Raw genomic sequence first — 12,998 nt, 5'->3', positions numbered from 1 at the left:
GACAAAGATAGGGCATTACCTTTAAATTAGCATCCACCAAAAAGTCGGTCCTTGAAGATAAATATTGATGGGTCATTTGTTGTTGGTAGCTCGAAAGGAGCAATCATGGGAGTCATACTCGATGCATCAAGGTGCTCCATTGGATGGATTCGCCGAAGAAATTTCAGCCTCTTTGGTGATTCAAGTGGAAACCCTTACTCGGATCGAGGCTTTATCATACTTTAGGTCAAGAAGAGCACAAGAGCCGTGTTACGAGTCTAACAACTTAGCTCTGTTTGAAGCCTTGCAAATGTTGCTCACATGCCGTGGGATGTGGAAGTACTCATTGCAGATGCCCGAATCCAAATTGCCCAATATAGCAACACTTCCTTGGCTCATTGTGGAAGGACTACTAACCTAATAGCGGATTGAGTAGCTAAGATCCAACATATGACTACTTTATCTCTTTCTTGATTGGTTTATCCTATTAATCTCTTTGAGATTTACTTTGTTTCGATGCTTGTGTTTTAGACTATTTATCCAAAAAATCTTGTCTATAAATATTATTCACTTTTCAAAAAAAAAAAAAAAAAAAGAACCCGAGAAAAAGGAAGGTGCTGCTTTGATGATCAACCTCGATTCTCAATCTCGCCTTCAATTTCGCATCACTGCCCCGTGGTGTCAACGACAGAACTCGAGCATCTTTGGAAGGGGAGGTAAGTACCCAAGGGGAAGGGCGGGAATGACGCGTCCTCCATTTGAAAAAGTCGCAAACTTACGGACAAACCTCTTCGAAGACGATGACAAGTGATTATTATAATCATCAATCAAGAGGTCTTCTCGTTCATCAGACCCTTCTTTAATGATTTCTCCTAAAGCCACCGGATTTTGCTGTCCAAGAAAATCAAGGGCAGGACAAGAACCCCCCAGCATCTTCTCATTCCCTCTCTCTCTCTCTTCCACTTCCCCTGACATTCCTCAGATCTGAGGCCAGAGACATGTTCGCATTGGGATTCCAACCGCAGCAATCATTGTCCCAATGCTGATCTCGATCGTGCTCCCCCCGTCTGAGCTGGTACTTTTTAGTTTTATTTTAACCTGATAGCTGGAATCAATCAACCACGTTCACTTCATGCGTAAAGATTGAATTTTTATCAGCCTTTTTGCCATTTGGCGTTCCTTACATTCGTGATGAGGAAGTGGGTCTTTGCCAACCTTCTATTTTTGTTGGAATTTCGACAGATATTTTCGGAAAATTGGGTATTGCCCCTTTTCACATTTCTTTTGTGGTCCTCTCTCTCTCTCTCTCTCTCTCTCATTCTCATTCTCCTACCTTATGGTATGGCGTGAATTTCGGGGCATGTATGCGTTGCGTTAGGTGCCTACCATAAGAGCTGTTTGAGCATTGTGCTTCAAGTTATTCTGGGTTGGGACTCTATACTCGAGCACGTCAGTTACAGATTGAACCGCTTCGCTTCGTACAGAGCCTTCATACTATTTTCCAGTCCTTTTCGCGTATCGAATAAAAGTTCTGCTTTTTGAACGATTTTTCAGATATAAGGATTTGTGGATCGCGAAGCTCAAGTTGTTGGGGGAGTGCATTATAAGCAAAGCTTGGAATTCTCAGGAAAAAAACCACGCCTTTTCGGTTGAAACAGTTAAAGCTCTGATCTTTTTCCTCTTCTGGGTTTCGCTCGGATTGCTGTTTGAAGTTCTGAATTTGCCCGGAAAGTGATTTGGGTGATACGAATCGCCCGCATGGTGGTCAGAGTCTAAAATCTGCCCGCCGTGGCAGAGCCCACGATGGACCGCCGGACTTGGCTCTGGCGAAGGAAGTCGTCGGAGAAGAGTCCTGGAGAAACAGAGAGCTCGGGTTCGTTGTCCTCTCATTCGGGACGATTTTCCGATGAACAGGTTCGTAAAATGTCTATCTTGTTTAACTGAATCGATTGGTTCTTGCCTTTGCAGGTTACTGAACATGCTTTCATTATGAAAGTTCTAATTTTGGTCCTAAATGATGCCGTATTGTTGTTCATTTTCATTGAACACACAAAAAAAGAAAAAAAAAGAAAAAGAAAAAAAAGGTTATCTGCTATTGCACGCGGATTAGTCTTGAGAAGCAGTCCAAAACTGATCTACATAATCAAGAATTCCAGACATTTTACAAGAAATTTTCCATGGAGATCATGCTCGATAATTAGATGACTCGCTATACTTAGTTTGGAAATCTTTATCTCCCTAATCCTCCCCACCTGCCACACTTCCCTCTCATTTCCTGATATGCTCTGCAAGATTGATTTAGCTTTTACATAGTATGGTGATGGATGAACATTGGTGTTCCTTGGTTTGTTTCCATAGGCATATCCAACGCACGGCAGTCAATCACAAGAAGTCACATCAAAGGTTGCGGTTGCGGATGAGGAAGTTGGTGAGGGTGTGAGGACTCTATCAGATAAATTATCTGCTGCACTTCTGAATATTAGCGCCAAGGAAGAACTAGTGAAGCAGCATGCTAAAGTTGCAGAAGAAGCTGTATCAGGTAGTGCAACAAAAACTGATGTTTCTTTCGATGAAAAACCAAGCATCTATAAAAGAGAAATTAGTTAGGTTACTTCACATTTTAATGCTATCTTAAAAAAGAAGCGAGTTTTCTGCCAGTTTTTCTTGCTTCTGCCTAGGAGGGACATTTGAACTTGTCTATAGCAGAGTGTGGATGTGATTCGGAAGAGAGATTAACATTCGTCTTTTCCTCCAAAAAGATATTTGCCTAGTATTCCCATAGTACTGTAGCATCATCCGTAACCATAGCATAATGATTTAGTTTCTCGATGTCTGCATTTAATATCCAAAGCTGAAGCAAATGAATGGGGATAGTAACAAGATATCTGAGAATAGTAGGAGGGAGGAAATATCTGATATACTACACAAATTGCACCAAAATTAAGCACTAATGTCTCGGGTAACAAGATTGGAAGCTTTCAATCAGAGCAAGAGTGAAATCACATGGAGTTTCAGATTTGAGGATGACATCTACTTCAACAGTTCCTGCATTAAATCTATTTGACATTGCATTCAGATTTGCATTTTTGTGCCTATGTACTTCGTCGTAAGTCTTTTCCTTCTGATATTCAATGGTAGGATGGGAGAAGGCTGAAAATGAAGTCTCGGTGCTAAAGAAACAACTGGAGGTTGCAACACAAAGGAACTCGACACTAGAAGATCGAATCAGTCATCTTGATGGAGCACTTAAGGAATGTGTGAGGCAGCTCAGACAGGTGAGGGAAGAGCAAGAGCAGAAGATCCAAGAAACTGTGGTCAAGAAAACTCATGAGTGGGAATCAACAAAGGCTGAGCTTGAGACTAAGCTTTCCAATGTCCATGCCCAGCTTCAAGCAGCCAAGAGTGAAGCTTCTTCAGTTATATGTTCTGATCTCAGCCCTAAGCTTGATGCTGCTGAAAAAGAGAATGTGGCCCTCAAAGCCAAAGTCCTTTCTATGTCGGAGGAGCTAGAACTTAGGATTATTGAGCGTGATTTGAGTACCCAAGCAGCAGAAACAGCCAGCAAACAGCATTTAGAGAGCATAAAGAAGGTAGCTAGGCTGGAAGCCGAATGCCGCAGACTCAGAGCCATGTCTCGGAAAGCAAGTGCGGCAAACGATCTTAAGTCTTTCTCTGCATCATCAGTTTGTGTAGAGTCCTTCGCTGATAGCCAATCAGATGTAGGGGATAGGCTGCTAGCAGTTGAGAATGACGTGCAGAAAGCGAGTTGCTTGGAGCCAAGTGATTGTGAGCCGTGCCACTCTGAGTCATGGGCATCTGCTCTAATAACTGAACTCGACCATTTTAAGAAAGAGAAATCCTTTGGAAAGAGTCTCATGGTCTCTTCAGGAGAACTTGATTTAATGGATGATTTTCTAGAGATGGAAAGGCTTGCAGCTTTACCAGATGCAGAAAGTGGAAGCTGCAGCCATGGAATGGGGCCTTCTCTGGATCAAAACAGATCTGATGAAGTCACTCTCAAATCCGAGCTTGAAGCCATGATCAATAGAACGGCAGAGCTGGAGGAGGAATTAGAGAAGAAGGAAGAAGAAAAGGAGAAGCTAGAGATGGCTCTAAGTCAATGTCAAAAGCAACTTGAAACGTCATGGAGTCAACTCAATGAGGTTGAGATGAGATTGACAGAACTCAACAACAAGTTGTCTGCAGCACAAAAATCGAAGCAAGCTGCAGAGGAGGAAGCAAGGATTACCCATGAGAGGATGGAAGTAACAGAGTCAAGACTGATGGATGTTGAAGAGGAGGTGAAAAACTTGCTCCTTAATGTCAAATTACTACAAGAAGAGGTTGAAAGAGAGCGTGCTTTGTCTGCTGAAAATGAGGCAAAATGTCAGGAGCTGGAGGATGAAAATCTAAATATGAAAAGGGATGCCGAACTGCAGCACGAGATCGAGCTTCAGCGTGTGGCTGTCTCTGATGAACAGCTAAAAGTAAAGCAGGTTAGTTCTCTATGGCTTGTGGATGTTAGTCTATATCTAATGGAAAGCATGATAACGTGAGTAAATTATTGAGATGGTATTGCTCCTTTTACATAATTTATCAAGTTTGCCGACAAACCCGCTACTACATTTTGAGTGGCAATGTTACAGTTGCATGTAGAGTGGGTTCCATCTGCGTGAGAAAAGAGAGATGCCTCTCTTGGTACATTCACATCCTGTGTCTGGACATCTAATTTGGGTGCTTTTTTATGAGATATGACTTCAATCTCCCAGGTGAATAGTTATTTATTTATAGCCATCTCAAGGAAGATGAAATGATTATTTTCCAGTAACGCAGCATGGTTTTGATCTTCATATTGACATATAGCTATGTTAGAAACAGGAGGGCCGCATAAGCATCTTGTACTTTATTAGTGCAAACTGTATGATTGGGGCACTATCTAAACAAATCTCAAATTTCAATGTAGCATTGAAGACATTCAGAGGTTAATATAGAATTTCAAAGCACTTGACCTCTGATGTAATGTAATTTTCGAGCTTAAAGCACTTACAGTGCTACGATGGGGTGCTTCTAAACTAACTTAACCAGAAAATGCTCATGCTAGGCAAACCTTTTTTTTTTCTGTGCAAAGCAACACTGCGCTTGCTGACACCATCGACTATCTGATAGGATCAGCTTACCAATGTTTTATTCATGCTAAATGGGCGATCGTGACTTAGTCTGAATTTAGTTTCCTTCTTAAGTTCTCATTTAGTTTTGTTATGTAAAAAGAGCAAGAGCTAGCAATCAAGCTAGCCGGTTTGCAGAGTGCCGAAGACTATTTCATCTCTCGCTCAGCAATTAAAATCTCTAGCCTGCAAAGAGACGACTTCTTCGCGATTCCGATCCAATGTGCAATCACATGGATGAAGGATTACTAAGCCCCGAAAACGAGCTGCACCATTTAAACCACCCACCGGTGCTCATTTCTTCTGAACAAAGATGAAATAATCGTGGTCTAAGAATTTGATTATTCAACTAGCTGAGGCAGGAACATGAAATGAGTGAGGTGAGACAGGAAGAGTGTCTACTTTGATTTTTTGCCTTGTGAATAAACAACCACCATTGTAAATGCATCCATGACATCTCCGAAATCGACACTCGTGAATCTCAAGTATAGCAGTACATAGTCAGATTTTTGAATGATATAAGGTTTCAATTCCTTTATAGCATGTGGATGTCCAAATTGCTTAAAGCTGCCAATTGTCTTGTTTGGTGTTAGTGAGTTGTAGCAGAGGTTGTAAGCTCATCTTGGGCCCCCCGGCAATCCCATGCCGGGCCACCTAGAAGATTACTCCTGCCCCAACTTTCTCTGCCAGACAAAATAATTAGCGACTTTCGTGATCCATTTTAGTTTGATTTTTTATTTTATTTTCTTAGGAAAAACCTTTAGCTAGATCATTTGGCAACTTGGCATTCAGTTCTTCCACTAAATCAAATCAGAGGTGGAAAATAAAATGAAAAGGAGTCGCGTAGGAGCAATACAAAAACTAAACGGAAAAACAGTTCATCCTCTGAAACTTGCCATCCGTACTGCTCTACATCCTGCAATTTATGTAGTCTTACTTTTCCTTCTTCGTTTTCACAATATTAAGTCCTTTTAAGTGAATTTTCGATTGTGAGTAGTTCATAAACCATTTCATTTTGCCCCAAGACACCATCTGTACCGGCAAAATGTGGATGGAACTGAATTTCATTTGGAAAAGAAGCACGGCCTACCAACTCTTTCTAACTTATTTTATATTATAATCTAGTAGGTCCAACATCTCTTCTAATTTTTCGATGTCGTGTAACGGTTGATCTATCAATCTGCTTTCATATTTCAATGGTATGTAGATCTCTAGTCCCTCTAAAAATGAGTAGGTCTGAATTTCCTTCTATCTTCACCAGTCGTATGATATGCCATCCAACACAACCCAGCTATTGGCTTGCTCAATCGTATCATTCAGGGAAACTTGAGCATCGATACATCAATCCCTAATGCCTGACTCGTGGCAGCAATTTCATTCAGTTGCGCAAAACCAAAGGCTACCTTTTTTTGTATTGTCAAAGAACGTTCTCCATGAAGATCATCGCATGGCGTACGCATCTTTCATAACCAAAGTACCATTCTTAATCATACTGCTACAAGTTTTGAACCAATACAAGAAATAGAAATCTTAGTCCTCGCTTCATATTAAATTGCCCCAGCCGATTCTAGTACCAGGTTGAAGCAGGAAGTGTTCGTAGATTCGATGGCCCACTCATTCCTCTCTACCCTCTTCATATGATTCGTTTCTATGTGTTTCTATGCAGCCGACAAAATATCAACAAATTATAGTCCATCCAAACAAACAAAACAGTACACGCATAGAGTGTCGTGAATATATAACATGATGTTTCATATGATTATGAGGTCTTGAAAACTATAACAGTGATAATTCATCTTCCATAGGAACTTCTAATTACATGTTATCTAGAAGTGGACAATCAGGCTGTAGACCTGCACAACTGGTGAGTTACCATTGTCAAATTCCTTTTCCTCCAAAATGGCCACAAAGCAAGGTAAAAACTGCCAATGATTTAATTAAAAAAAAAAAGAAAAAAAGAAAAAGTAGAGCTTGGATGAAAAAATGATTTGTTAGCCCGAAAGAACTCTCGTAAGGGTGCTCTGAAGTGATGCGACTGAATCTATGGCAGATTTAGCAAGCCAACTCATTCCCACTTTAATTCGATGCTCATCCGTGGGCAATCTTATCAGATATGCAAATTTTCTCGCTGCAAATGCAGAAATATATGGATTAACATTATTTTTTTTTCAAAGGACCAGTGTGACAGAAGTAAAGAAAAGAACCTGCATGTCCAACTGGACCTTCCAGAGTTAATCCATCAATGAAACTTGGTGAAATTGCAGCATCATTTCTTCCCAGTGTCATCATCTCGCCCAAGTTTTGAAACCTGAAAATTATATTAACAGAAACATGCACCAGTCACATATCCAAAGCTTCTACCAGTATGATCTACAAAAAAATAAAAGTTGCCACACACTAGTAGAGGTACCACAGAAGGATACTTAATGGTGTTTGTGATGAATAACATTGAAGTGCTTCCTTGTCACTGGGGGATGTCAACATGCAACTGAAGCTAACTTGTTACCTCCACCCAAATTTAATAGAACCATAACAATTGGGGGAAGGAAGGTGAGATAAAGCTACAAGATGCATGCTGATCACAAGCAAGGGCACTGCATTGTGAATAGAGCAGATTGAACCATAAAAAATGTCTGGCACAAAAGGCACAAGTGAAATGAAAGACCTAAAAGGCAGAAGAGGACGGTCAGACCTTCGACTTGCTAGACTTGCAAATAGCCAACAACACTTCCTAATACACGCCAGCGGTAACATGATTATTTCAGCCAAAACAATCAAATATACGGGGCTTCCGGACTCTATTGCTAGAGTTGCAAATAGCCTGATTTTATTTCCTTGGCTTCTACACCGTGCGCATGATCCCATACAAGATGCCCTTGGAGCAAGTTATTAATTGCAGGTACGCATAATCTGGCCTTTGAGACAACAGAGCATGCTAAACAAGGTAAAATACGCTTATGTAGATTTAGGAGGGGCAGAATCTTAATACTGAACAGCCGGACGAGAGTATAACGAAAAAAAGGCGCCCTTGGAGTTTAAAGTCATACTCTCAGAAATCCGTTCACGGACTGAACTTGTAACTATTCAGACATCTGCCAATTTCACAACGCTCTTTGCAAAAGCTTTTGTTTTTTCCGGCGCTGGTCATGTAACATTTTGAATTTGTTTTTGTGCAACAAACCAATTTTACCTCTCCCATATATTGAGACAGGACAAGGATCATGCATATAGGTGATCATTGGCCTTGTGGCCTGGCCCACCTAAATCTAGTTCGCCATCAGCTCAAATGGCACATATGTTTTGGGTCGGGGCAAGCAATTCCTTTTCTTGAGTTTGACCTCTTCAGAATCTGATCAACGTTACATAGAGAGGCCTCAAACAAACAATTTCTCTCCAATAGTAAACACATCATCCCAGCCTGATCAATTCTAGGTAATTACATTACTACTTCAATGTAAATCATCAATGTGTTGTTTTGAACATTAAATGTAAGACAGGTCCTTGATAGCTGATCCAACTCACTGGCCATGTGGAACCACAAATTCAATAAGTGGATTTGGTAATTGCAGAAGTACGCATTGTTGTTTCAGCAAATGTGTGATGGATGACAAGTTGGAATAATTTAGTCTTTCTTTGGCTAAACCGCAAATGCTCCGAGATGCCATCGTGCCTAACGCAAGCCTTATAAATTCGTACTTTGAAGATAATCGAAATGAATAAAACATAATAAATTCATGCATCGCAAGAATTCAATTTGTAAAAGAAAACATCATGTTAACGCTTCAAGAAATATAGTATATGGGTCAAGAAATGGCATGAGGATACTTAGGGTTTGTTTGGCAACCGGCCAAATAGAAGGGGCCAATAACAAAAGGGAAAAGATGTAGGCGAAACCCAATGGAACCTCTTAATTAATTAAGTGATGTTTCTCGAGCAATTGCTCATTAATCATTTCATAATAGAATCTTTGTTTCTTGATCCTAAGCATTCTCAATTCCGCCCTTTCATCTATATTTTGACTAATTTGAACGAACCAGGAATTCTATATCATTTTTTTTTTTAATTTCTTTCAAAGGGTGATTCTTGCCTCCTACGTACTTCTTATTTAGGAAGTATGTACACTTTCCAGAAGCCTTTATATCGTGTCGAATACTCTAACACATGTTGGACACTCTAAAATACTCTTCAATAGTCTTCGATACTTGGTCAATAGATGTTGGAAAATTCAACACTTGACCAACTTTTACAATACTTTCTAACACGTGAGTAGGGAATTTTGACATACAAATTCAGAATTTTGATACTTGATGCATGGGTCGATTTTATAAATTTCAATAGATAAAGGGTCAAATTAGAAATATGTAAGAAAATAAAAAATAATAAAAATAATAAAGGGGTAAAGGAAAAAACTTAGTCTTCTCTTCTCTTTCGATGATCACTTCCTATGACACACAATTTATCTCAAAGTTTTTATTCTCTTCTCTTTTGACACACTCTGACTTGCGAGTTTAGAATGTGGATTGCTTGTTTTTTTTTTTCCTTCAAGTTTTATGGATTATTGGAGTGGCGTTAAATTTGTCAAATTGAAATAATGAATGATATTAACAAATAATAGATCAATGTTTTTAATGTAAATTCATCTATGCTCTTTTTTATTTAATTTATTTGTGAATTTGAATCGAATTAATTTGATTTAAATAATCATAAAAATGATAATTTATCATGTATATATAAAAATGTACATTTAACATATAATGTGTTACAATGTGTTAGAATTCTTTATTTTTTTTAGAAACACGCGTCATGTTGCATGTTAAATATCAGTGTCGGTGTTGCTTAGCTTCTCATAAGGATATATACACACATTGATCATCATCAATCCATTAAGAAGGCTGCTTCTTAATAGATTTTGCATGTTCTACCATGTTGAAGCCCATGATTTTCCTTCTCTTTCAACACATGTAATGCAAAAAATTGATCTACGTTGCAATAAATCTTTCGAATTCAAAGATCCATCTAGGAAGCTTCAGGCGAAATTCATGAAATATCTGAAATGGCTGGCCATTACTGTATCTTCTCCACTGTCGCGCGAATTAGGGTTTGAGAGAGTAGTCTATCGGGACGGCTAGACCCACTGCAGCACTTCATATTCCCAACTTCTTTTCTATTCAAACTACAAGTGCTTGGTCGCCTATTCATCACAGTTAGAAAAGTATACAGTAAAATAAAAGTATAATTTAAGCAAGAGAAGAGGAGGGGAGTCAACCTTCCTCGCCATAATTTGTCTAGTGCGAGATGATTGTCCCCATAGCCTTCGGTGTCGAACTACTTCTTTCAACGACTAAACTAATTTGGTCCGACATCAAATGATACATTTTCTTTTCTTTTTCTTTTTTTTTTTTTGGTATGGGAAGTGATATAAGCACTGGATCGTACTAATTTGCACATAAAACGAGGTTACAAATTGGTGAGACATAATATTTGATCTTTTTCAATACATTATAAAATCATTCTTTATTATAACGAATTTTATAATATTAACTTATGACCACATGATACCAAAATCTTGTGACAAATAAGTGAGACAAAAAAAAAAAAATTATGTGTACTTAGCTTTTGGCCAACATGCGATCATGTATTCATTAAGGTATACATCAAATCATAGGTGATTAAAATAGGGATTTTGTTTTATTGTATTTTGCTTTTAAGGTTTAGCGTTTAACTTGTATTCCTAACGGATTATCTAAAACCATTAGACTACCGTTTTTAATCATGTTTAAATTTTTAATTTTTAAAATGGTATAATACTCCTTCAACATTTGAAATGTGAAAGTTGATAATCCCAACTACCCCATTGCACCCTCTTCACGCGGGTTCACTGCCTCCTCCTCTAAGTATAACTCCAACAACAGCCACATCAAGTTAGGAAGGAAACTCTCCAATCATGGGGATTGATTTGCTAAATACGCACCGTGTATTTAATCTATTCACAGGCAAATTATGATAAAAGTGTAAAAAAAAAAAGTCATAAACCTTTTACATTGGTGCTAATTTAGTCCTAAACCCTTATTGGTATCAATTTAGTCATAAAACTTTTAATTTGATATCAATTTATTCATTTCGACTAATTTTGGTTGGATTTTGCTAATGTGGACACCGGTTGGCTAATGTGGCATGACTAGAGCTAATATGGACAGCTTTAATAATATTTTAATATTTTTTCAAACTTTTTATTTTTACTTTTTCATTTTTCCTTTTTTTTCTTTTTTCCTTCTCCTCCCCCTTACTCTAGCTAGTCGCCAAATGTTAATGACCATCCAAAGGCGACGGTCTGTGAGGTCAAGGTTGACCTATCAACCTTTGGCAAGTCTCGCCGGCCATTGGCAAGACTAGAGTCCTTGCTAGAGGCTGCGAGGTCGGGCTTGCAAAGGCTCGACCTCGCCGGATCTAGCAAGGTCGAGCCTCGCCCATGCGACCAAGGGTGAACCTCGCCAACCCAACGCAAGGCTACCCTTGTGTCTTGGCTGCCTTGAGCTAGCCTCACCAATGACCAACGAGGTTACCTCAACCTCGCTGGCCCATGCCTTTGACTGGTTGCCGAGGTTTGGCCATTGTTGGAGTAAGGGGGAGGAGAAGGAAAAAGAAAAAAAAAAAAAAGAAACAGAAAAAGATTAAAATTTAAAAATTAACAAAAAGAATAAAATACCATTAAAAATTGTTCATGTTAGTGCCGATTGTGCCACGTTAGTTGACCGATGTTCACATTAACAAAATTTGGTCAAAATTAGCTAGAAGGATTAAATTGGCACCAAGTCAAAAAGTTTATAACTAAATTGACACAAAGTGAAAAGATTTAGGACTATATCGACATCAATAAAAAGTTTAGGACTGAATTGGTATAAAGACAAAATGTTTAGGACTTTTTTTTTTTTTACTTTTCCCCACAAATTACTTTTAACATCATTATTTGGTGATGTGTACTCATTACCAACCCCAAAAAGAAATATTCCATAGCCATATCATATATGATAATTGCAATATTTGTGAACTTGAATATAGAATCTATATGAGAAAAATGAAAAACTAAAATTGAATACTCGATCAAAGCAGAATAAGTATTCATTAATTTTACAATAAAAGTAGGAGTACACAAATTGCTCCAGGAAAAAAAAAAAAAAAAGGATCACCAAGGGTGAGTAAATGTGAGACATATAATTCTAAGAAGAGTACCAATTATACCATAATTCATTGATGGTTGTTGAACAAATTGGGGTATAAAAGCACAGAACAATATTCTTTGGTTTTACTCTATCAACAATATTTCTGAGCTAGACAAAGAGACAAAAAAATATTGTTAAATTTGTAAATCAATTTTCTGAAGTTTACTATTTTTGAGAGACACCTATCGTTCATTACTGTAATAATATCCACCACTACCTGATATGTCAAATCTTTTATTCAAAAGAAATGATGTAATCATTACAAATGATAAATTGAAGAACCAAAAATGGAAAACTGATACAGTTCTTCCATAAAAAGGGTACTCAGACCCTCATAATCTTTCATAGTGGGGCGAGGGGATCGGGGATACGGAGCAATAAGAGTCAACCCTTGATTTTTACTTTGTAACTAGTGCATTTGAAATCCTAAACTCATCACAAAAGTGTAACTAAATTCTATTACTCTTAAATAATACAAGAAAATCCTAAAACTTATTAAAGTAGTGCAATCAAAAGTTAAGGTGATTAGATTATTACTTCAATCTAAATGATTGATACGTGCTGTTTTGAACACTAAATGCGAAACAGAGTCCTTGATGTGCGAAATACCAATAATTAGAATAGCTATTTGGAT

The 12,998-nt window shown here is 38.3% G+C and overlaps 2 protein-coding genes across 5 annotated transcripts; one reads left to right on the top strand and one right to left on the bottom strand.

Annotated features, from left to right (window-relative positions):
• Positions 1 to 756: 756 nt before the first annotated feature.
• Positions 757 to 5,217, top strand: LOC104415971 (filament-like plant protein 3). 4 transcript variants are annotated; one of them, XM_039300479.1, is made up of 4 exons: positions 757 to 1,054; positions 1,534 to 1,893; positions 2,338 to 2,518; positions 3,118 to 5,217. In XM_039300479.1, the coding sequence occupies exons 2-4, from the start codon at positions 1,783 to 1,785 to the stop codon at positions 4,533 to 4,535; spliced, it is 1,710 nt and encodes a 569-aa protein (XP_039156413.1). In that variant the 5' UTR covers positions 757 to 1,054; positions 1,534 to 1,782; the 3' UTR covers positions 4,536 to 5,217. The 4 variants fall into 4 exon arrangements, with proteins under 4 accessions (XP_039156413.1, XP_039156416.1, XP_039156415.1 ...); XM_039300482.1 differs by lacking the exon at positions 757 to 1,054 and adding an exon at positions 1,115 to 1,239; XM_039300481.1 differs by lacking the exon at positions 757 to 1,054 and adding an exon at positions 1,271 to 1,405.
• Positions 5,218 to 6,857: 1,640 nt separating this feature from the next.
• LOC120287595 (alternative NAD(P)H-ubiquinone oxidoreductase C1, chloroplastic/mitochondrial-like) lies at positions 6,858 to 7,803 on the bottom strand. The gene is made up of 3 exons (XM_039300483.1): positions 7,555 to 7,803; positions 7,349 to 7,452; positions 6,858 to 7,272 (listed from the first exon to the last, which is right to left on the bottom strand). The coding sequence occupies exons 1-3, from the start codon at positions 7,626 to 7,628 to the stop codon at positions 7,136 to 7,138; spliced, it is 315 nt and encodes a 104-aa protein (XP_039156417.1). The 5' UTR covers positions 7,629 to 7,803; the 3' UTR covers positions 6,858 to 7,135.
• Positions 7,804 to 12,998: the final 5,195 nt, after the last annotated feature.

The sequence above is a fragment of the Eucalyptus grandis genome, chromosome 8 (genome assembly GCF_016545825.1).
Source record: "Eucalyptus grandis isolate ANBG69807.140 chromosome 8, ASM1654582v1, whole genome shotgun sequence".
NCBI classification, from domain to species: domain Eukaryota; kingdom Viridiplantae; phylum Streptophyta; class Magnoliopsida; order Myrtales; family Myrtaceae; genus Eucalyptus; species Eucalyptus grandis.
This window is presented reverse-complemented; position numbering and strand designations above follow the sequence as displayed.